Genomic DNA, 26,307 nt, shown 5'->3' on the forward strand with positions numbered 1-26,307 from the left:
TTTTTATTTTTTTCATTCGTCTTTTCACCTTCGCGAGAAAAAGGAGGCTTTTGTTGAATCATGAAAACGCGCGCGGATATATCGCGCGACTTGTAAAGGCCCCGATGATGCCAGTCGTCCACATACAAACATATATATAGGTGTATATATATATATAGAAATATATGGATGTGTATGTATACACATATAGGAGTTGGTAAAGCGGGTAACGTTGTTCACGTGTCTGCACTCCGCATCCGCTCCCATGTCCCTGCGCGTAGCAGCCGCTTGCTTATATACACCATGGTTAAAAACAATGCGAGGAAACGAGCCATCTTTTCCTGCTGCGTTGCCGTTGCTGTTGCCGTTGCTGTTGCTGATGCCGATGCCGATGTCGATGCACAGAAAGAGAGAAGAGGAACTGTTCCTTCGTTTGCTCTCTTCGATGCACTTGACGCAGGATGCAGTATTAACAGAACCAGTATGATGTACAATCAAAGTGACAATGTGTGTGTGTGTGTGTATGTATGAAAAAGAAAGAGATTCATCCAAAGTATTCAATTAGATTCGAATTGTTTACCCAATCAAAAATTATGGTTTTTATATTTATTTTTTGTAATTATAAGAAATGAAAATATTATATTTTATTTTGGGATATCTATTTTGATAATATATACTCTAATTTGTAATTATTTTTGTGTTCGTAATTGTATAACATAAGAGGAGAGACTGTGTGATGTTACATATACAATTGTTTTCTTTGACGTATATTTTGTGATAAATAAATTCTGATGCAATATCAAAAAGAAAATTTAAATATTCAAACATTGAGGTAATCAAACATGAAAAAGGTTTTTTTTTCGCTGATTATACCATAGAGATCCACAAATTTGTAATATATTTTTGTTAAAACGTTTCTCTTATAACTATATTTAATAATAAAATTATTTCTATATATATGCTGCGCATATTACACCTCCTATCATAGAAATTAAAAATACATATTTGTTTTCTTTTTCTTGAAAATATACAACGCACATAGAAATATAAATTCGAAAATATTATTCGCACAAATTTGTATGCAAGTGGAACATACTGCATTAAAATTTACAAGCATATATAACGTAATGCATTGTATATTAAAAAAAAAAAGGAAATTAATTTTCATAAATTATCTTAATCAATATATGAAGTAAAAGTCAGCTGTCGACGTGGTAGAATCGAATCGAATCGAATCGAAATCGATTGCGTGAGCTAAACGATGAATTGCGAAGGAACGAACGGCCTTACCGAATTAACGATTCTTATCAAGCGTCTTCCTGTCCTCGTCCTGTTTAAACAAACAGTATCGGAATCGATAGCTAACCGGGACACGCACTACCTTCTTGGAAGTAACTAACTAATACGCAAGCTGATTAATTATCATTCAACGATACAGAAAGAAATAACCAGTACGAATACGATAACTTTTTCCGAACTGTTTAAAATAATCTTAACAATTTCATCAAAGAATTCATTCCTTCTATTAATTTCTGATTAATTAAACAAATGTTCTTTTTATTCAAATACGATTACAAACTTCTTAATAAATATCTTGAAAAAAAAATTATATCCACGATAAGTATCATTATATAATTTGAAAGTTATCTTACAATCATTTTGTTTTTTTAAAGTCTCTATTTTTATTTTTTTTTATTCTCTTTTCAAAAAATTAATATTATTATTTTATATTTCTGTGTGCCGGTAAATATGACAGTGAACTGAATGTAAAAAGAAAAAAAATGAATTTTATGATTTATTTTATATGAAAATTATTTCTATTATCAAATAAATTATCAAATGAAATTGTATAATTTGTTGACTTAGGCCACTATTATAATTATTAATATATTTATGGTTTACGGTATAATAATATATTAAAATACGTATGAAACTATAATTTTGATAGTATACAATGTGTTTCAATTTAATCTTATAATCAAAGAATACTTTGTTATATTTATTTTTATAATACGTATTTGAAAAATAATCTCAACAAAAATTTCATTATATAGAAAAATTCAAATCGTATATTTCTCGTTTCGTTTTTAACACTCAATCGAGAAAAACGATACACGCGTATCTATAAAAGCAAGCCTACACGAAAGTAACTACGTTCACGTCCAAGCATATTCTTCTATCTCTCTAACTCGTAACTCTAACTCTTCGAGTAAACACGTAAAGAATATTAAAAGATAGCGTTGCTTGGAAATCTCCGAAAAATCGTCTTTTATCACCTGCCGATGTGATTTTCCAAGTACTATCATACAAAACCCCCCATGAAAAAAAAAAAAAAAAAACATGTATAGTATCACTCGTAGTTTTTTATCTCTTATATTCTTAAAAACGAAAGTCAAGAAAAGTTTCGATGGAAGTGAACGTTTTCTCGATCGAAAAAAAATAAAAATAAAATTAGAAAAATACAAAATTACGATGAGACTTAAACAAGTAGATCGTTATAAATGTAAAAAAAAAAAAAATAAGTTATAAAAAAAAAAAAAAAAAAAAAAAGAACAAGTAGCAAAGAGTAATAATTTCAAGATTACTACGATCTAGCGGAGCTAGAAATCGTGCGATCTTTCGTCGTTATTAAAAGGAAGGAAGGAAAGACGGGGAAAAAGGGGATGGGGAGGGTGAGGGAGCAAAGAAGAGAGATAGAGTTCTTCTCCGTGTATATGAGTTAAAACTACATATATGTTTATAGATATATATGTATATTTAAGAGAGAGAGAGAAAGAAATATCCGGTGGTTCCCATACGGGCCGTGGAGCGCAAAAATGAATCGACGGATGCGACGTAATGAGAAATTGCATTTCCTGGTTATAATCGAACAAGTGAAAAAGAAAACTATGTAAGTATATACACATATATGTAGTTGATGTAAATAAAGTAAATAAGTATATTGCACCCGTTAAAACAAACTAAAAAAAAAGAAAAGAAGAAAGAAAAGGGAATTAGAAAAATTGAAGAAATGAAAAATCATTGATTCTTTTCTAAAAGAAACTAAAAAATCGTATCTTCTGTTTCAATAGACATTTACGTGAAAGCATCGCGACATATGCACATACACGTATACGTAGAGTGAGCTCCTTTAATGGTATGCATTAAATATCGGGACATACATACATATATACACTTATATGTACAAAATACCAAAGTATATAATCACATATGTGAGTGAATTGAAAAATGTTGATCCTTAAATAAATTTTATCTAAAATAAATGATACAAATTTCAATTTAATTAATAGCTCAAAACTTTACTCTTTTGAAACAATCTACGCGTACATATGCATATGCATATGCATATGCACATATGTAAGTAATGTAAGTAAGTAAGTAAGTAAGTAAGCAAGTTCATTAAATCGTATTCATTCCTTTTCGGTTGTGCATAACCCTTTATCCCGAAAAGCCAAACGATTCGAGAATCCTCCGTCTATCCACCCACGGTGCTCTCACTCCCAGTGTGGGCAGTTTCCTGTACGTCGGTCACGTATTCCTTTTTTTCAGCCTACACACATCCGTGCGCTCGCGCGCATGCGCAGAAACGTACGAGCACCGAACGAAAGAGAGAGAGGAGGAAGGAAGAGTTGGAGGAGATGAGGAACGGGGAGAGGGGAAAGGGGGCTGCTCCTCATGTTGGAAACTCACTCTTTACACTACACACACAACCTACGATGTTCCTTCGTCCCTTTTCCAATACATATACACGCATACATATCGTACTTATTTGGAGTCCTCCCGTGAGGATGGCTACGTGATTGGATTGGATGGGATGTGGATGTGGATGGGACGTAGTCGATACGCTGTACGTGTCGAGTTTGCTCGTATCGTCGTTATATACACAGCTACCTCTTCGCTGTGCGTATATGTGATAAACGTGACGTCACGTAGCCGCGTGATCGTGCGAGATAGAGTGGGGGGGAGAGCCCATTCATAACCCGAGCAAGGACAGCCTTAAGGCCGCTTCGGACGATACGTTACTTCGATTAGTAACAAACCAACATTTTCTTTCTTTCTTTTTCTTTCTTATATTTACCTTCTATACAGCGTATTCCAAATTTTTTTTTTTAAATTTGTGAATGCAATAAATCGCTAAGGAAAATAATTTACGATAAAAGTGAAATAACAATTTTACTATGGTTGTTACTCATACCGATCAATAGTAGATAATACAAGGTTTCGATTTTCAAAATAATATTATAATTTTTATAAATATCTTAATATTGAATATAACTTCTTAACTATTCGTCAAAATGGCGAAAAATTAGTGCGTGCATTTAGAAATAAACAAATGTAATAAACGCTATTTTAATTTCTAATTAATTCCTTCCTAATAGACTGTTGTGTAACTACAAAATAAATGAAATAAATATTACAAATATCTGGAAGTCTAAATATCTACGAATTTAAAATGAAAACTTTAATTTTTTCAAGATGGCCACAAATAAAGCGCGTGAATTTAACTACAGAAATAAACATTTGAAAAATTTCAAATTTGATTTGTTTTTTTTGTATATAAATGTGAAACATAAAAGAAATATAATATTCTTTGTAACCTTGATACAATATATGTATCCTAAACCGATATACAAAGTTAAAGCTTATTTCTCTTTCTCTTTCTCTCTTCTTCTCGCGCATGGCGATGAATGCGCAATTAAGACACCCTGTAGAAACTACGAGGCGTGCCCACGGATGTACCGCACGGCTGATAGCACGATGGATCACGGCTACAAGCACCGTGTACGACCAATGAGCCGTATCCTGCTAAACTGTTAAGAAGGAAGTGGTTCGTTGCTGCTCTCTCTCTCTCTCTCTCTCTCTCTCTCTCTCTCTCTCTCTCCCTCTCTCTTTCTCTTTCTCTCTCTATATATCCTCCTGTTCTTGCTACTCTCTCTTTCTCTCTTCCTCTTGCACTCGTCTCTTGCCTTGAGCGACGACGAACACGCGTTCGTTTGCGATGCGTGTGTACTAGCTAGCTAACCCTGCCTGCTTTCCTTCCCTCTTTATTTTTCTTTCTTTATTTCTTTCTCCCTCCTTCCGACCCTCACACTCACTCTTCCTTATTCTACTCTTACTCTTACATCCAACTACTACTGTACCCCTTCTATCCTTTTCTCGACCATTTCGTAACACATCGACCGCTTACGAGACACTACGTTTTTGCGGTTATAAAATTTTGCAAAAAGAATCGATTCCCAACTACACTGTTAAAGGAACAGGTTGTTTCTTTCTTCTTTATATATATATCTTTATATACTTAAACATGTATATATGATATAATTAAAAGATACTTTTAATACAATTGTTTGCGTTCTTTTTATTCAATTATATCGAATGTTTCTTGAAAAATAATTCCCGCCAAAATGTAAATCCATATTTACGATATTTTAAACTAACAATCAGATTTATAATACAACAGTATTTAACTAGTTTTCTAGAATACTTCGCATAGCTCTGTTTAATTATTTCAATATTCTTTTAATAAGAAAATATTAAATTAATTAATTTTTTAATGTTAAACGCGACGAACTTCGATCGTCTTTTGCGACTAACCACGACATCTAGTGAATAAATTCCGTTGAAAAAAATCACACGCGGCGACATCTAGCTCATTTTTTTAGACATATAAAAATTGATAAATCGATAAGCATAGATACTGTAGATCCCCTATTAGAATAGATTTTAAATTATTAACACGTACCGGAATTTTACTGCTTCGAAGGAAATCTAACAATGCTTCCAGGGCACCCAAAGTTGATGCTTGGACATATACACCTCGTTCAGCAAGTCGTATATTTCCAAGAGCACTGCTAAGTTCCTTGGCTATTTCTTCTTTCAGGATATCAACTTCATCTGGCTTTTGAGCGATTTGAAGATTCAATCCTACGATCAAATGTATCAAACAAAATGAAATTTTAAATAATTTCCTTCCTTTGTGCATTAATTATAATAATTAATATTTAAATCATACCGGCAATAGCTTTTTCTAAATCTTTTGCTGCTATTTTAACACCTTGAGCAGCCTTGACTTCTCGATGCTCGATGTATGCATTCTAATGAATAAGAAATAAACTCATTTAAAATGACTGTACTAATTGGATTATTTAATTAAACAACGTACCTTTACTCTTAACTCTTTTAATGGTTGGGGCATAAGAAGTGATCTTATTTGTGTTACGATGGGTCCATCAGTTCCCGCGACTATCATCGTATCACCTTCCTTCAACATGCCATTGACTAGAATACAATCTATTGTAGTTCCTAAGCCAGGTAATGCTTTAACTTCTAGTACAGTAGCTTGAAGCTCTTCGCTATACATAAGTCTCTTAGCTAACGGACCCTGGGAAGCATCGACTATTAATGCTAACAAATTTCCCATACCCTCGCCTAAATAATACAAAGAAAAAACCATTCTATTATGTACAACATTTTCTCTCCTTCATATTCACGTTCATTAAATTACAAGTATACATATATAATACGATTGATTGTTATCACAGTTACCTGTTATGGCACTCGTAGGAACTAAGGATACATAACTGCGTGGATCAGGATTTTCATAAAACAAGGCTGCATTTAGACTTTGCTCGGCAAATTGGACGATTACCTCTTTCGAACGTTTCTCAAATTCTCGTTGCGTATTGATAGCTTGACTTTTTATAATATCTTGGACATCTTTTCGATTCATTGTTTGCCAATCGTACAACCTATTTTACAAAAACAAATGAAAATATATATAATAACATCAGATTATAATTGAAAATCGTCGAATAATTATATATTTTGAAAGTTACCTGTCAATCTTATTAAGAGCTACAACAAATGGACATTTCTTAACTTTTAATAGATTAATACTTTCGATGGTTTGTGGTTCCAAACCATGCATTATATCAACAACTAAAATTGCGATATCGCAAAGAGAGGATCCTCGACTTCTAAGATTACTGAAAGATTCGTGCCCAGGTGTGTCTATTATCAAAAGTCCGGGTATCTTAAATACTTTATCAGCAAACTGTAAACAACAAACAATCAATATCCTCGTTACTTACAAAATAATAATAATATTAATAAAAATACCTCAATCAAAATTTAATGTTCTAACGAAATACTTACACCCTTAACATGTTTCGTTGATTCTTGTATCGCTTCAATTGGTACATTGGTTGCACCAATTTGTTGAGTTATACCACCAGCTTCCCCATCCTGTACGTTAGTTCTCCTCAATTTATCAAGGATCTTTGTTTTACCAGTATCTACATGGCCCAAAACACAAACTACAGCTGCTCTCAGGTTATCCAACGATTTCTTCTTTTCAGCTTCGAGTCGGCGATTTAGGATGCGTTCCTGCGCACGTTCCTTTTTTCGTGCAGCATCCGGTACTCTATCTTCTAATCCACTATCTTCCTCACTTTCATCCTCTGATTCTGATTCACTTTCGCTTTCACTTTCAGATTCACTTTCCGACGATTCTTTCTTTTCTAAGTCTCCTACCAAATTTGATTTGTCTGCATTGGATAAAATGGTTTCTTTCGTTTCTTCAGACGTTTTCGATGCTTCGTCTGATTTATCTATAGAATTATAACAAGTCTTATGAATATTTGAGTAATATAATATATAGAATAAAAAAAAATTAAAACAATAATTACCTTCCTCTTCCTGTTCATCCCCACTACTTTCAGCATCCCAAGAATCTTTGACCTCCTCTTCCTTTTTCTCAGGTACATCTTTCGGTGTTTGATAAATTAATTCAACTTGAACGCGATCCGTATCCGTTTCAGTATCTTCAGATTTTTTGTCATCTTTTTCCTCAACACTGGTTTGTTGTTTCATTTTATTTGGCCTTATTCTCGTTCCTAATTAAATAAAATAAATATTGAATATCAAAATAGTTGATTAATTGTTTGTTGAAAAATATTATCATTTTAAACATACCTGCCCTAGGCTTTTTATCTCCAACATCCGGTAGATCTAAACCCTGAGCTTTGAGAGCGTTAATCATAGCTTGCGCTCTTGCTCTATCCTGCTTTTGTTTATTAGTTAAAAGTTTTCCTTCCGCTTTCAATCTTTCTTTCCTCTGCTTTTCTTTTAATTTTTTCCTTTCCTTTCGTTCTTGTTCCAATTGAATTTGTTCTAATCTTGCTTTTTCGCGTAATTCTTCTTGTCTTATTCTTTCCTCTTCTTCTCGTATTAATCTTTCTTCTTCTTCCTTTAATTTTCTCAAGGCTTCTTGCATCGCAGCGATGGTCTTTTTACCAGGTCCCTTACCTGCATGAAAAATTTATTTACGTAAATGTGTAATTGGAAATTGTGTAATTTTAAATGGAACTACCTTTTTCTTTTGCTTCCTCTTTAGCCGCACCCTTCTTTTTCTTCTTCTTTCCTTCTTCGAGTTCCCCTACATCTTCCTCTGGTTCTGCGATGCTGGCTGCTTTTTCTTCTATTTCTTGTTTCTCGTCCTGTTTTTCTTTAGCAGGTTTTTTTGTTGCTTCACCATTTTCAGCTTTCTTAGCAGCCTCCTGCAATAAAATTTTTTATTCATTAAGGTTTACTTAATACATTTTTGTAATGTACACTAAATTATCTGTTACTCACTGCTTTTTTTAAAGCCAACTTCTTCTGTTTCTCTCGTTCCTTCTTTTCTTTCTTTTTTTGTGCTGCCGTTTTGACAGTACCACCTTCCATTTCATCTTCAGCGGTAACACTTGTGTCATCAGTTGCTTGTTCATTATTAATATCATTTGTAATATCTTCCTTGAATTCCTTGTTTTCGCCTTTATCCTTCTTTTTATCTTTCTTCGTTTTTTTCTTCTTCTCCTCTTCTATTTTCTGTTCTGGCTCGTCTTTAGTTTCTGAACTTACTGCAGTTTCTTTGGCACTTTCTTTATTTTCTAAAGTGTTTTTAGAAGATTCCTTTACCTCTTTAACTTGTGCTTTTTGGCCGGAATATTCTAGTTCTAACTCAGCAAGAACTTTTTCGATGTCTTCATCACTATCATTACGCTTTCTTCTTGCTATATATTCGTATAAACAAATATATTTTTAAATGAATGAGCTTATGATACCAGTGAAATGAAATATTAAAAATTAAAAAAAAAACAAATAACATACAGGCGTAGTACATAAAAATCTAGATATTAGCAATAACATTAAAAACAAATTTCACTCAATAGAATAGGCATCATGCATCTGTTATCATAAATTATACATGTATGTATGTATGTACATATATTTTTTCAAAATTAGTAATATGTTCTTATTCCTTACAGATGTGTATAGTAAAAATGACAATAAAGTAAATATAAAATATAAAACAATATTATAATGTTCAATACTTCAACGAATTCTTAATGAACAGAATCATTGCGAAAAGTTAAGTAAATTGTAATACATCGAGACGAAATATTGGTTAGATTAATCACATATGTTATCGATAGAATTGAGGTTAAACGAAAAGCAGACGACAGTTATTAAGATGAGAAATAACCTTCGATTTATATAATAACAATTATGTCGATTAATCTAAAAGTTGTCTATTATCGAATCGAATGATATTGAAATGAATATGAAAATTTGTATCACCTTTTTTCCCTTTTTTCGGCTGAGATTCTTGCATCTTGTACTGATTTTGAAACGAACCAAATTTTTATATATATAATAAGTATTTTTTTCCTTTCCTAATGTCGCGATTTAATAAATTTAATTACGTTAAAAATCGTCCTTTCTATCATACAGATATCTGTATGCTAATTTTTCTTTTCTTCGATCACGAAAAAAAGTAACACATTTCCGATCAAATCATGCTATAGATACTCCATATATACAATAACGGTAGATATCAGTCTGAAGTTGCTTAGAAATAACTTTAGTCAAATATCGTTTGACCACAGCTATCGCCACCGATCATAGCATTTTATTATCGAATAATATCGATGTTTTTAAAGATTTTCACTGTTCCGTGGTTAACCAATTAGGTGAGTTAATTTTCTTCTTTGTCGCACGTGATTGGCTTACTACTCTTAATTCCTGTATTACTCAAATTTTTCATTTTAAAATATCATTTCCTAATGAATATACAATATTTTTTACAAAAATACATATATAAATTAATTCTTATGATAATAAACATGAATAAATAAATAATTTAATGTTTATTGAAACAACTTCTGCCATTGGCACATTCTATTGATGTTAACCAATCAACTCGCAGCACAAAATATACACACGTGCAAGGCATCATCGGAACCAACCAATCAGCATTGTTGAACGTTTAAAACTAAGCGTCTAACCTATATTTTTTGAACTATAGAAATCAGTACGCATTAAGGTAGTAGTCAGGTTTAACCGGTTTAAAAAATCGATTTTTCTTTTTACATGTTTCGCAAGAAAAACATCTTAAAAATATTATCTGAAAGTTTCAGAACAAAATTTAAAATATTTTCAATGTTATAGCCACGAAGTTGTATAGTCAGTGTATGGAAGTGTGCCGACATGTTAGCAGCAGATGCTCCGACCGTTCCTTCGGTCGAATTAAAATTCTGTGTGAAATGTTCGTGTCCAGAATATATGATTGATTCATGTCCAATGATAAAAAATGCTTATGAAATTAACCGCCGATTTACTTATATAAATATAAATATAAAACATGTAAAAATTTCAAAACGATTGCATTTTATTTTCATATTTCAAAAAATTAATGAAAAAAGTTCGAAATTTCGGCTTTCAAACCAGACTACTACCTTAAAATATGAAATTAATTCATCTTTTAAAAGATATGTTGATATTCTGTTTACATTGTTATAAAAAGTATCAAATGTAAACTAACATGATTATCAGAATGAAATATCAAAAAATAAGTCAGCAGAAAATAGATAGTGAGGAAATAAAGTATAATAAAACCAAGCTTAATCTACTCGATGTTATCACTAATTTTGTGATAAGAATTTGCGATTTAATTAATAAAAAGATTAATACAATCTATAAATTAAGTCGATCATTTTTTTTAATTTTTTAATGACGTATATTTGAAAAAAATGCACATTAGAAAGTAATTGAATCCGGGAATATTCATTTTTAAATTCTAAATCTGTTAATTATCTAATTTCGCGTATTTGTAACTCCTAATCAATGCTATCATAGTTTTATCAAATATAGTAAAGATATATTACTACGTTAAAATTACTTTTGTTTACGTTACAATAAAATGCAAAGAATATTGATACAAATGAAATTGTACAAGTAAATATTAAATATATGTCGACTGTGGAAATTATCTTTTCGAAATCAATTTTTGATATATACAATCAATCTAAATTTTATCTCTTAATTATCTTAAAAAATCAATTTTAATTCGAAGTTTCTTTTTTGAGTGTCGTGTTTTAAAGTAGCATTAAGTAAAGGAATTTTGTGAATTGTGTAATAGATTGTAACTTGTTACTGAATCGTACAATTACAAAATAAAAAAGAATAAAAAATAAATCCACTTTAGCTGGTCCAAAAGATTCTGAAATTGATTAAAATGAATAAATTCGTTTTAAAATGTCTGTATGCCGATCTCGTGTTGTTTATTTATTTATTTTATGTTTTGAAAAGTTTCCTAACTCGATGCCTTATACAAAATATCACCGTGCGTGTTTTTATTTACAAGTTTGAGAAAAATTCACTGCTTTTTAAGCACTTTGAATTTTTCCGTCATTTATACACGTAAACATGCATATATTTATGTATATACAGATAATTCTTTCATAACACGGTTGTTAATTAAAAAAAAATTTAACAATATCCACAAATATAATGAATCAATATAATATAATAATATTTACAAATGATAAAACTGCGTTTCGACGACGATTACTCCTAATTTAGACTAAAACCATTTTATAGAAATATCGTGTTACATGGGAAAAATTATCTGTGTTTCTTTTATATATATATATACATATGCATGAAGTAATTGCTAAGTAAAAATAAACTTTCTAAGATATTTGGAATACCGCCTAAAAAAAGTTCAACGTCATCGCATTTCGCAGCTCGAATTTTCTGCATTGCTAAGTTGTCGTCATCGATTGGGTAACAAAATTCGCGGTGGGAGTATTTCGAAGGAGCATTGAAAGACAGGTAAACGCGGAACACGTAATATAACGCAGTGAAAGTATGTTATTTCATAGATTACTAAACGCATATATAATAGAATTCGAATCGACATATAAATGTATCTACAAAAGATAATAACTTACTACGAATTAACATTTCATGCATGTGTGCATAAATCTATATATATATATAGATTGCACAGTTTTTCATTTATGGCGGTATTCTAATACAGGGTTTCCCAAACTATTACTAGCAACCTCGTACGGGGTCGCCAAAATTTCAGCATAACTAACAAAATTCTTGGAAGCGCAGCCATCGAAAATTAACAAAAAAAAAAACCAGCTTGGCAATAGCACACTTTTAATATATCTGCGATTTTATGATAACAAGAGAGAAAATAGTATAGAGTTTATACTGTGGGTTGCGAAAATATTAGCACGGGTAAAGAGAATCGCTAAACGGAAAAGTTTGAGAAGCCTTGATCTTATGAACGATATTTATATGTGTATGCATATAATTAATATACATACATAATTAATAATCTAATAAAATTATACATATATCGATCTAATGCGTTAGATCTGTCGTCAAAATTTAGTTAGTAATTAATTAACGATTATCTAACTCACCAATTAATAATATTATTATCGCATTAAACAAAAGTACACGTAATCCGCTGTATAAATATCCGTTATTCGATATAAACAAAAATATTAACTAGGTCATTAAGTATGAAATATCCGATTTCGGATTGAAAGTCATCGAAATAATCGAACGTTTCATACTTAATGATCTAATATATATTTATAGTATATATCAACAAAATATTACAATTTTTTTCAGCAGTCTCGGTAAAACCTTTGTCGTGTTATCAGTCTCCCTTTGTCGGACTCTCGATAAAGAAAATAATCGATTTTAATTTATTATTCTTTTTCATAAGGAAGATTTGTCCCTTTGAGAGATACCAGCAATAAAAATTTGTTAAATCTGTTAGAAAATTTAGAGATATGTTTTGAAAAGAAACTTCAGATCATCAATTATGAAACGAAATTTTAATACATACCGATTAGGATCTAAGCCTGATAATCATGGGACACTTTTCGAAAGATTCGTTTGTAACTATTAAACATCAAACATTTAAGTTTTAATCGTAAGTACTCAAATCAATGAGATCTAAAACCGATCAATTCGATTGATGTTCTATGTTTCGAACAAAACGAGATATATATATAAAAAAAAAGAGAGAAAAGAGAATACTTGAGAATACGCGATGCACGAGTAGAGATCTAATTATTTTTGCTAAAATTAAAATGTGTAAAAAAAAAAAAAGAAATTGAGAATAAGAGAGAGAGAAAAAAAAAGGAAAGAATATCTAATTTTAGAATCGCGAAATAATATGTTCAATGAAGAATAATTTCTTCCACATATATATATATATATATCCCTAATTACAACGATATTTTTTCCGCTTTCTCTTGTTTCTCAATATCATGTTTACGCCGCCTTTCTTCCTTATCCCTTCTAATAAATTCAGGATCATTCCAGTATTGAACCTCTCCGCTCGCATAAAGTACGAAAATTATGTTGGTAACGACAAAGACTCCGAAAACGACCCAGAACACAAGTCGCCACTCGGTCATCAAGCCATTTGGTGTAAACGCTCTTACGATATAAGGTGTAATGATACCAGTTAAAGCACCCATTCCATTAACCACAGCCATCAGGGAGCCGGAATAATTTGGACTTAGGTCAAGTCCGTTTACTTTCATTCCAGGGTAAAAAGTACCTGTTGAAAGTAAGTTAAAATTTTTTAATTGCATTGCATTTAAATTTACGTAATGAACTTTTAACAAGAAATATGGAATGCAAATTGTGTGTGACGAGTTAGTTACGAAAATTTAATAAATAAATGGGACATACCCATTAGAGTCATTCCGACGGTAAACATAATGACGACAATGGTCCTGTCACATTCCGCATAGGATGCTCCAACGAGAAAAGCACCTGGTCCAATAGAGGCTATAGTAGTACCAAGTTTTCGTACATTTGTACGAGACATAAATCCACTTGTAATCATTTTGTCGGCTAACCAGGAAGATATTAAACTTGAAATCCACATGCACAGATAAGGTAAGGAAGATAAATAACCGTTGTCCTTGATCGAGAACTTCATAACGTTGTTCATGTACGTTGGGAGATCAGTGACCATCGTGAAGAAGCCCCAATCGTGGCCAACTTGGGCAGCAACCAATGCCCAAAATGGTATCGACGAAAACATGTGTCGCCATGGTACCAATGGTGGTTTCTTGTGAGTATGTGCGCTCATACGATCGTGTAAATATTTCAATTCCCGATCGGAAATAAACGGATGTTCGTCCGGATTGTTATAACACAATATGGTCCACATGATGAACCATAGTACACCGATGAATCCAAAAACATAGAAAACGGCAGCCCAACCAATCGAAGAATCTTGAAGTATGATACCGGAAATGGAAGTACCGAAAACTGTACCCAACAAAGCACCAGCGAATACCAATGAGCCTAACTTCGACCTTTCTTCGGGAGGTGTCCATTGAGCTAACATCGAGTTCAAAGCAGGATACGTCGTACCTTCGCCGAGACCCATCAAGAAACGTAAAATAATAAGAGCCGTTGCACCACCGAATTCGACTGCGATCGGTGTTAACAGTGTCATCACTGCGGTCGAAAGGATCCCTAGACCGAGTGAATACTTTCCACCGAATCTTTCAGCCAAAAGACCACCTGGTAGATGAGTTATTATATATCCCCAATAAAATGCAGACAATATTGTACCCTGAAAATAACAAAATAAAGACAACAAATTAAGTATTAGTCTATACAAGTTAATCGAGTTAAATACAAATGAATAAGATTTCGATGAAACTATTATATCTGCAAATTGGATATCTTTCGTAACACACACATGTGTTATTTTAGAAATAGTACAAAAATATTGAAGAAGAGTAAAGAAAAAGAATTTTATTGGTATAAATTCTCGATAGGTCAATCGCCTTTGCTCACCTGCTGGCCTTCAGTCCATTCGTAAGTGCCAGATTGTTTCTCCTCGACGATGTGATTTTCTTGGAAAGCAGAACAAGTATTGTCGAGAGAGGTTCCGTTTGTCCCATTACTAGGTTTAACCATCTGCGTCAAAGCGATCGACAGGCATACTCTCATGATATAGGCATTGACGACTGCAAGAAAGCCCATCACAGCGAATACCAAACGTTGCGGTACTCCCGCACCTGAAAGCAAAAAAAAAGAAAACAAAATAAAAAAAGGAACACGTTCAATGCATTTCAAATCGTATCGGCCACACGATCTAGTGACTTGAATTCAACATAGCTTTTGAAACGTTCGATCATAGAATTTCAAACGTTGCATTCACCGTTGCTTTCTAGCGTTTTGGCTAACAGACACGTGTATCTCCTTATGCATTTATGTGTGTAAGTATTCGCGCGCGTGTCTCTATGTGTGAATAAAATATCAGCGATCGAGGCTATTGCGATATCTTATTTATATTATTTATTTATATTTGATTTTTTTTTTCTGTTTAATGTAAAATGATATTGACCATGATATAATTGTACGGTAATAAATCGGAATATCCTCGACATCTATTCACAATTTATTTCCGACTTCCTTATTACATCAATTAATACTTTTAATGGCATGAGATTTTTCTCCTGATATAGAACAACATTAATTCTAATTAATTGTAACTATTTTTGTCAATATTATTATTATTATTATTATTTCCAAATATGTTTGTGTTAGAAATACAAATATTAATTAATTTAAGAAAATGAGAAAATGATCAACGTTGTTTAAAAGGTAGAATTATTAAATATTAATAAGTCGAGATAACATGATCAGACCAAAGAGACATCAAAATTCGAAGGAAATGTCCCTTAGAAGTACAACTACCCTGATACGAGGATGGCATGTCAATCACGATCGACAAACTTCCGTTCAACTCTAAAGCACGATCTACGATTTAACAAGACACAAAAACACACACAGAGTCAGATGGAGATACGAATACAAAGTTAAGAGATCGATAGAAGGTCTCGTACAAATGCATTGACGTGTTCCTTGCGACAAAGTCGATCGTTACATCGAAAGGAAAGCAGGAACTGGAAAACGAGGGTCGGAGTCGAGGTCGAGGTAAACTTTGCGCAAAGGGAATTGCAATTAGCTTTTGATTTAACATTAGATTTAATCTGGATAGAAGGAAGAGAAAGAAAGAGAGAGAGAGAGAGAGAAGGCGAATTATCAATATAAAAGGAGAAAGGGATCAAGAACCGAACATTGTTGTAAAAGTCAACCTTCGTTAAACTCTCCGTAATATAAATTATTTCATTGAAATATAATGAAATTCATTCTCTGACCGATCAAGAATTTAATCTGTCGATTAAGATGCCTTGTTATTTATCTTAAAGGGTAAACATTATTTATAATAAATTCTTCTATATATATATCCTTTTATTTCGACGAAATAATAATAATAATGTGTATACAATTTTAGAATAAATTATTGGAATAATAAAATCCTACGTAAGATTAATTACGATGAAATTCCTCTGCATGAAATATATAATACAAACAAAAAATTACAAATATAAAGGACAAATAAAATGAGAGAAAGAAATTGTTTAGTCATATTGTGCAAAGAGTTTGCTTCGCACTTCGGAGAAATAAAAATAATAAAAAGAAAAAAAAAAAAAAAGAAATCAAATAAAACAAATCACTTCGAAAAGTTCCGACACGTAACACTGTTTTTTTTTCTTTTTTAACTTTTTCATCGTCAATTTCCTCCACTCTTTTTCTCGAATGGAAAGGTAACTCGTTATAACGATCATGGAATGCAAGATATCGGCTGATTCTTTACACAATAAAGAGAAACGAAAAGAGATAGAAAGATTGGCAAAAAGAGGAAAAGAGAAAGAAATGTCTCTTGTCAAAACAAAATTATTGAGCAAGAGTCTTCTTCTCGTACATATTCCTACGTGTAATCAATTTAATACGAAATGATTATGTAACCCTATCGCGTTACATTTTTTTTTGTCTATTATTATTATTATTATATCTTTCTCTCTCTCTCTCTCTCTCTTTTTCTATCTTTTCGTATACAACGATATAACAATTCTATAGATACCTGCAATTTTTATGGACGAGTATTATCATCAAGGTCTCTCTTCTTAAGAATAAACATTTTGAGCGTTTCTTGTAAATGACAAACGACGGATTTCATATCTACACATACCTATACATATATACACATACACACACTTGTGTCCTTATGTATAATGTAACACGTGTCTAAAAGTAAATCTATTCGTGTGTGTAAAATTTATATTCATAGATATGTACGTTAGACATAATTAGAAATGTATATAAAAGTAAATGAATTCGCGTGTATAAAATTTAAATGCCTATGTACATACGTTTATGTATAATTTTTATGTGTGTGTGTGTGTGCAGGTATATAAATGTAGTAAAGTATTTACATGCGTAGTAGATAATTCAGTATTTACATATGTAGAACGGAACGAATTGTAAAGTTGTAAAAATTGGCAAGAAAATGGTCAAAGTCGTTGTAGTCGTTATATTGTAGATCTCTTTTTTTTTTTTTTTTTTTTTTTATTTTTTGAACGAGTATTTTTTTACATTTACTTGAGGAAATGGTCGTCTTGGCATTATAGGTTACTCTTAGAAATCGCTTATTTTCTACGATCCACTTTTGAAAGTTCTACTCGATTAGGAAGTGGAAGAAGAAACGAGAGGAGGAAGGTTTCTAGAGCATTTTCCATATTCCATTAATCGGCATGTCGATTCCCGTTCATTCCAATGACATATTTCTTCTCTCTCTCTCTCTTTCTGTATTTTTTTATTATTAATTAGAATTACATGGAACCTCACCATTTTTATTTTCATTATGTTTGTTGGAATTCTACCCCTCTTTTGTTCTGTCTCTTTTTAATTGTAATAATTAAAAAAATATACTCAAGACAATGATACGCCATTCTTCTATTCTTATTTTAATTATTTTTCTTTTTTGGCACTTATTTGTACTGGTAATTATGACAGTGGATTAACAATAAATCAATAAATTTAACAAATTTATATATTTCGTGATTAATTTTGTAATATAAGTAATTTGAATATGAAATAAATCATAAAAATGAATGTTTCTAATTTTTTGATTTACGATTAGTCCACTGTCATAATTACGATTTACATTTATCTTTCTCTCTCTCTTTCTTTTTCTTTCTATCCTTATCTCTCTGTCATTCTCAAGTTTTAATTAAAAAAAGATACTCAACGAGTTGATACGTCACTCTTTGATTCTCCTTCTCGTTATTGTACAATTTTTGTTCTTATCATGTTTCTCTTTTTTTTTTTTCATTATTATTCTTTTTTTCATCTTCCTTATTCTTCGTATATTTTAATCATATTTACTATGAATTCGCATAAAATCACGTTCGCTTGGTTGATTGTGATTTATTTAATTATGACCAATTACGCGAATATTTCAGAAAGATATGCAGATTGTGATAGCGTTTCATTCGTTCTAATACCGAACGATAATAAACATCTACGTGGTATAACTCGTATATACAATAATATTTATAACAATATGAAAATAAAATTAATTATAGAAAATATAAGTGATTTTTTCACTACCATTTTTATACACGCAATTAAAATTTAAGTAATAATATTGACGGCTATAGTTTTAATTAAACAAAATCTCCTTACCTTCTCTTTTTTTTTTTCATTTTTTTTTTCTTAATCTCTTGACTCGATCGATCACCTCGATCATCCCCGTTTTAATATCTTTCAATTGTCGATTGCGATCTTTTGATCGAACAAAAAGATCGATCGATTTCTCTTCATTTGTCGATTCGACATCTAATCAAAATTCTTTCAAAGTTCTATATACATATTGCATATTTGTTATCTCTTTTGATTTACAATACATGATAGATGAGATAAAAATAATGTCTCATAAGTTATTATAATATTTATGTGCGATAAGATCGTATGTGTATGTACATATGTTTGTACTATTTGTATTATTCTTATTTATTTGTTTCTTTTTTATTTTGCTTTTATTCTTATATTCATATTTTCTTCTTTTGTCTTTTAATTTTGTATATATAAAAAAAAAATATATATATATATATATATACAGTTCTCAAAAAGATTGATAGATAGATATAAATATTAACGATCGTTTTATCTTATCTCGCGTGAAAAAGGGAATTCCAAAATATACAGATGAGGAATCGAAATAACTACGTAACAGTTGTTTGTATACAAATTCTATGCAAAAAAAAAAGGGGAGGAAAAGAAAGGATACAAAATAGAGAAATAGAAAGAGAAATAGAGAAATAGATAACTAGTGGAGAGCGAATCATTCGAGCGCGCAAGATACTTAATTCCTGTTATTTTCTATCACAGTGGACAACGATTTCCGTCTTTTTAATAACCGATTACTATAGCAAACGAGCAAGAAACAAAAATAGAGAAAGAGGAAAATAGATTAAATAGAATATCGTGTTAATCTTTTTTGAAAAATAAATCAAATCAATATATAAATCATTTATATGATTACAATTTTGAAAAAGGAATTTAATAGAAGTTGCAACACGTTTTATCAAATTTTTCCACTTTTCTTAAAAAAGACAATTACAAGAACAATGTATAAATTGTGAATGAAAAACAAAAAAGATGACACCAAAGTTGACAAATGTTATCAAATTTTTCCACATCCTAATAGAGACGAGAAGAGGTATAATATTATCATAAGTAAGAAATTAAAACGATCGTATTAAATAGATATTATAAAAGCAAGTAATGAACCCCTTTATAAAAAGCAGACCGAGTCAAGATAAAGAAAAGAAAAAAAAAGAAAAAAAAGAATAAGAAACAATAATTAACACGAACAAGATAAGAATGAGATCAAGGTTCTCCAAATTTTCATTCAATTTTTCCACGCTTCTAAATCCAAAAAAAGAAGAGACCTATTATACAACCAATAGAAGAATTTAACGATCGAATTAAATGGTAATTAAAAACTAAACTAATGGAATGAGGCTATCGATGCAATTACATAAAAAAAAAAAGAAAAAAAAAGAAGAAATAAAAAGAGAGAAATAATGATATCATAGTAATCGTTTCGATTGAATGTAATATATGCATTTACTAAATTACAAAAGTAGACATTTTTTGAATAACACAGATACACCGTGTCTTCCATAGATTTATGTTTATTCTTATATTCTCACATACATATATTGATACACAATTATCATTCTTACATTCAACTAAACCCAATTACATAGAAACGTGATTTGACTTGATCATTGTTCCTCCAGTTTAAATGATCTTTCACGATTATAGGAAGCTGCACCTTCGTGCATTATTATCGAACAGACTAATCGAGTTGATCGATTGATCGTTTACGTAAAACATTTCGCGAGATTTCAAAGCTAGAAGGCACGTTCGTTCGTTCGTTTGTACGTACGTACGTACGTTCGTTGGACGTTCACAAAATTCCAAAGGAGTCGTGAGTTTCTACACATACAATCTTCTATGTGTATGTGTATGTGTGTATTTACTACTACTTACTTATGTCTTTACATATATCGTACAATTTCACTTTCATATGACGTCACGACTTTTTTGTTTTGATTTTTTTACTCCTTCTTTTCCTTTTATGCAAACCTACTTGTGTATTTTAAAATTATAATAATTAGTCTCTTTCATCTGACGACAAGGAATCGTCAAGTTTTACGAGGAAACAATTTCAATCTTTCCTAAATGAATTTTGTTTGTTTTCCTTTCCGGTTTTAAGTTTATCCTGCTGTCTAATTTTTCATTTATCCTTTATGAATTATTATTAATTTGAACCATCTCTTATATTTTCCTTATTTTAATAATGATTATTTATTTGTTTAACTTTATAATGTGTTGATTGAGTACGTGAGAAATAATTTGTCTTAAATAATTGTGATACAATTAATATAAATCGTTTCTAATCGATATCGATGTTTCTTCCCCCGTGTATAACGCGAAAAGAAAAAAGAAAATATTTATTAATTTAATTCTATATACAAATGATAAAAACAATGAAATAAAATAAGCACGATAATTACCGAGAATGAAATATGACAAAGTTTAACAACGATTAATTAAGAAAAATCCGTTTATTTCTTAATCCTACCGCGAAGAACAAAAATTAATTTCTTATCTCTTGTCCTATAACACAACACCTAACATAAGATCTTTGGACTAAGGAATTCTCGAAACACTATGATATTGTATTAGATCAACCCCAAGTGCTACCGATAAGGATAGACAAGAGTATCATGTTTTTTTATCAATGACGAATGCTACCGATTCATATCGTTCTTTTTTCTTTTCTTTTTTTTTTTTGAATTTTTTATCCTATCGAAAAAAAAAAAAAGAAACTGGCTTAGGTTAATCGTGTTTATCATTTTTAATCTATTATATTTCAATATCTCGTGAAAAATTATATAATAAAAACAAACAAAAAGTAAATGAGTAAAAAAAAATAAAACAAAAAAGAAATAAATTCCAAGCTAAACGCATGAAACGTGAGAATTAATCGATCGATCGTAAAGATTTTGAAATTAACATAGTTAAGTAACAGTTATGAAAGAAAAAAAAAAAAAACCAAATGAAATAAAACAATAACAATCTGTATATTGTACATATTAAAACGAATCTCAACGAACAAACATTAAAATCTTATGTTGACCAGTCAAAGGTTTGCGACAATGTCGAAAGGAAACAACGTCGACGAAGCATGTCCAGTTTTTCACGAAAGATTTGAAAACGTCAAAGTATACATATGATGTATGGGTATACATATACATACATGTTGGTAAGCTTCTTTATACATTAAACTTACAGCACACTTTCCAAGCAGACAGCATCTTGATATCGTTCCAGATTCGAGTCCCACTACAATGACCGATTTTTCCTTTTTATTCGTTCTTACTTTTTCTGCTATGTTTTCAAAGTCAATCTATTTACATATATATAAATATATATATATATATATATTTATATATGTATGTATATATATGTTTACGGTGAGCACCAACCACCCTGTTGTTTCTTCACGACACGAATTAATCGATTCCACTTCCCCCTTTTTTCAATAAAAACGTCAGAAAAAAAGGATTAAATGAGGAAAACAGAAAGAGAAAGAGACAGAGAGAGAGAAGAAAAAAAAAGGAAAGAAAACTCGTGAAGAAAAAAAATCTAAAAACAGGTGGTGGCTCGTTACTCGTCCGATTAGAGTCGATCGGACCTCGTCGTACGCGCCTTTCAATCGACTGAATCGGTATCCAGCGCAAATTCGCTTTATAAATGGGAGCCATTAAGCGCGGTTAAACCAAGAAAGAGAGAGGAGAACAAACCGGCGATAAGACAAATATATATATATATATATTTTCTCTCTATCCTCACACCACTTCTAATATCTAAACGTTTTATTCGAATTCTCGGTGAAACACTGACAACCGATTCGACGACCACAACTTAAAATCATCGTTAACCAATCACAAAAAGGATGAAGAAATTAATTCTCCAAAGGATTAAGAAACCTCTCAATCCAATTCATATTGCGTAAAAAACAAAATGGACGATTATAATATAGACAACATTTAAATTGTTATTTTATAATATTAATATGAAAGAAGAACACGCGTGTGGGGGGGGGGGGKGAGAAAAATAATACTTCGAAATTAAATTCGTTTGTTTTACTTATTGTTGGTTTTTTTTTTCTTTTCAAAAAAGAATTGAAGTTTAACTCGAAATAATCTTGAAAATGTCAATCGATTCGAAAATAAATGACGTTAATAATATATTTTTACTATCTACAAAAGAGACAATATTTGTCTTGTTGAAAAGTTTCTTTTAATAATTCGTTTAGTTATTATCCAAATATTCAGCTGTCACAGAATTCATATTCTTTCATATTTCTTCTTTTTTTTTTGTTTTAATTTTCTTTCACGTTCTCGAGAAAACAATAAAAGATTTTCTTTTCAATCCCATATTAATTTTCCTGACAAGTTTACCAGTAACAAGTAATTTAATTAACACGACATACATAAATAAATAAAAACAAATGTAAGCATTGTTGAATAAAAATTTTGGAAAGTCAATCACTCGGGAAAGATCGTTTTAGTCGCGTATAAGGTTTTTGCATGTACACATAAAAACATAGTTGAAGATATTTGTGCATATATATATATATATATGTGTGTATGTATGTATTTAGAGAACCAGGGAAAAAGAAATAAAGAATTAAAAAGGAAAAATGTATAGAGACAAATTTTTCAACTCAGGAAAATTTTCTCTTTTATTCGCTCATGCCACATCTCTATTTAAAATTAGAGATGATCGAGCAAAGAAACCATTCTCGATTAATATATATTTATAAAAATTATGTAATATATATATAGACTCTTGTTAATCCTCGAACGATGAGATTATTATTCGTTATTTTTAATTAAACGTATAAAAGTAAACTTAGTCACTATCGGTTAAAAAAAATTAAGTGGACAATATCGATATCTATACTTTTTATATTACTTACAATTAATTATACTATTTGAAACTCTTCAACGTTATCATATTTATTTTCTTTTTCGTTTCTGTTACTCTTGTTCTGAATTACATCAATATCTACAATGCAATTATATCGACATCTTGTGAAATATCAAAGTAACGAGTTCTACCTATAAAATAAATGATTGATAAAAAGATTTGATCGATCTAGGTGAACCGGTATAGTATTGTATATATAATACAATACACATACCCCCCAACACATATATTACTATGTTTGATCTAATATAATTCTATTTGACAAATATAAATGCATATGCATGTGTATGCATGAAGAAAATTTGCTTAATTAAAAATATATGAAAAATGAAATCATTTCGAAAGAAACAAAAATTGAAGAACTGAAAAAAAAAAAAAAATAAAATGATATGTTTCAAGCAATTTAGTATCGATAAAGTAAAAACAAGAAGCAACTTTCGATTAGAAAATAAAAAGGGGAATATACAATTGATTCACAACGATAACAACAAGTGTATATCTCTCTCTTTTTTTCTCTCTTTTTCTCCCTTTACCTCGCTTTTACTTCCGTTAATAAGCACTTATATAAATTATTCTCATCGTTTACTTTATAATGATTTTGTTTATTTGAAAAATATATTCTTTTGAAAATCCAAATATTGAAAAATCATCTAAATGACAAAAAAAGATTGCAAGGTTTACGCTTGATTGATTTATGTATTTAGATCTTATACGAGTGAGATAATATTTGTACAAGGTCGCTCTTTTTTCCTTTTTTTCCGCTTTTCAATATATATACAATATATAAATATATATGGGATATTTCAAAAAAAATTAAAAAATCAATATTAATTAAATAATAAAATTGCAATATTTTGTTTTTCATTTTAAAATAAAAATCTTCGATTATTCTTTTCTTTTTAAAAAATATAGACCTAACATACAACACCACTTCAAGTAATTTGCAAAACAAATTTATCATTTTTCAATTCCCTTAAACGGCTTTTAGAACACCCTGTACATGAAAATATTGTATTTTGCAAATTAAAGCAACACGTATAACGTGCACAATTTCAAACATTGCGAATGATTACTTTTCATTACTTTTACAGAAGTAGCGTGTATATGTAGGTGTGGGAGAGAGAGAGAGAGAAAAAACAGAGACAAACACAAAACTCTTCTTTTTATTTTGAAAAGAACTTAAACGAAATCGTTCCAGGTGATTGCACAAACGGCTCGTAATTAAAAACTTTGAAATATGCTGCTTTTTTAATGTCCTTCCAATATTTTTTCTTGACCCTGCTATTACATTGATTTCTTACAATTGGATACACCTGTTACATCAAACATAATTATTTGAAAATTTCGATTAGAAGTTGGATTAACCAATTGATTATTGAAATAAAAAACAATTCACGTGACATCGAAACTGATTTCTATTTCTGATTTTAAAACAAATGGATAAACAAATTTTAAAATATGTTTAAAAATGTTTTCGTTTAATTTTTTTTTTTTGTATATATTTGCAAGAAAATATTATTAATTCGACGAGACTATTTTCTAGATAAGTCACCATCATTGAAATCTTCATTCCAGAGTGTCGTCTTATCTTCAATTATTATAGATTATCAATGACAGTAAAGCATTATCTTCAAACGTAAATATTTCAATGTTTTTCCCCCCCAACAAAAAATTTATATTTTTCTTTTCCCACCCCCCTCTTTTCTTTAGTGTTTAAAGCTTTTATCTTTCCCTCTCCACTTGAAAAAGGTTTTCTTTTAGTATATTATTTACTGGGTCAGGATTTTTATCAGCATTTCTTTAATCAATATTATTTACTTGAATTTCATTTATTTTCCATAATATTGATGAAAAAATATTTGAAAAATATGTACCTAATAAATTTAAGTTTTTCCTTCCATGTTTTCCCTGTTTCTGGAGATTAGACTCTAAATCGAAAGGTTCTAAGACGTTCCCGAGGATACTTTCGAAATCCTATTTCCAAGGAACTTTATTTGCAACATGGCACAATTTTCTTGACATTTTTCCTGATTGCAAAGTGGTGGTGGTGGTACCAGTCGTTTGTAATACCTAGAATAACATAAAAACAAATATTACGACTCTGTATCTACATCAGTGAAATCAAACGTGAACCATAAAAGAAAATACTTTGAACAAAATTTACATAAATATTTATAACTCGACGATTGCTAATTGCATTGAATGATAATATATCATAATTATTGTAATATTATTATTCAAAACGAGAAAGAGAAGAAAACATCCTGAATCTACCCCTGTCATTTTATGTTTACGTCAATTAAATCAAACGTGAACCATGAATAAATATACTTCGAAATTGGTTTATATTCATTATTGGTAAACATATTAAATGATGATACAACAAAATAATTGTATTATAATTATTTGGAATGAGAAAGAAATGGAAAATATAAAAATATACAAAATCTATCCTTAACTGCTTTGTGTCTACATTATAAAATACTTCAATAATTTATTTTCAATTAATTTCATCTAATGAAA

General features: G+C 30.4%; 2 protein-coding genes across 2 annotated transcripts in view; both read right to left on the minus strand.

Annotated features, from left to right (window-relative positions):
- The window catches only part of LOC106793449 (eukaryotic translation initiation factor 5B), a 32,640-nt gene extending 22,758 nt beyond the window's left edge, over positions 1-9,882 (minus strand). The window contains exons 1-11 of the mRNA XM_014760383.1: positions 9,601-9,882; positions 8,614-9,032; positions 8,351-8,537; positions 7,954-8,286; positions 7,668-7,874; positions 7,135-7,589; positions 6,816-7,033; positions 6,526-6,728; positions 6,143-6,408; positions 5,993-6,074; positions 5,723-5,904 (exon numbers count right to left, since the gene is read on the minus strand). Of these exons, the coding sequence (XP_014615869.1) occupies positions 5,723-5,904; positions 5,993-6,074; positions 6,143-6,408; positions 6,526-6,728; positions 6,816-7,033; positions 7,135-7,589; positions 7,668-7,874; positions 7,954-8,286; positions 8,351-8,537; positions 8,614-9,032; positions 9,601-9,634 (2,586 nt within the window). The 5' untranslated portion in view covers positions 9,635-9,882. The remainder of the gene's footprint in view (positions 1-5,722; positions 5,905-5,992; positions 6,075-6,142; positions 6,409-6,525; positions 6,729-6,815; positions 7,034-7,134; positions 7,590-7,667; positions 7,875-7,953; positions 8,287-8,350; positions 8,538-8,613; positions 9,033-9,600) is intronic.
- A 3,677-nt stretch (positions 9,883-13,559) lies between these two features.
- On the minus strand, positions 13,560-22,163 carry LOC106793420 (putative inorganic phosphate cotransporter). The gene is made up of 4 exons (XM_014760320.1): positions 22,079-22,163; positions 15,157-15,380; positions 14,032-14,929; positions 13,560-13,897 (listed from the first exon to the last, which is right to left on the minus strand). The coding sequence occupies exons 1-4, from the start codon at positions 22,101-22,103 to the stop codon at positions 13,560-13,562; spliced, it is 1,485 nt and encodes a 494-aa protein (XP_014615806.1). The 5' UTR covers positions 22,104-22,163.
- Between the last annotated feature and the right edge of the window lie 4,144 nt (positions 22,164-26,307).

The sequence above is a fragment of the Polistes canadensis genome, unplaced genomic scaffold, assembly GCF_001313835.1.
Source record: "Polistes canadensis isolate GaletaPanama2010 unplaced genomic scaffold, ASM131383v1 scaffold_14, whole genome shotgun sequence".
Classification (NCBI taxonomy): domain Eukaryota; kingdom Metazoa; phylum Arthropoda; class Insecta; order Hymenoptera; family Vespidae; genus Polistes; species Polistes canadensis.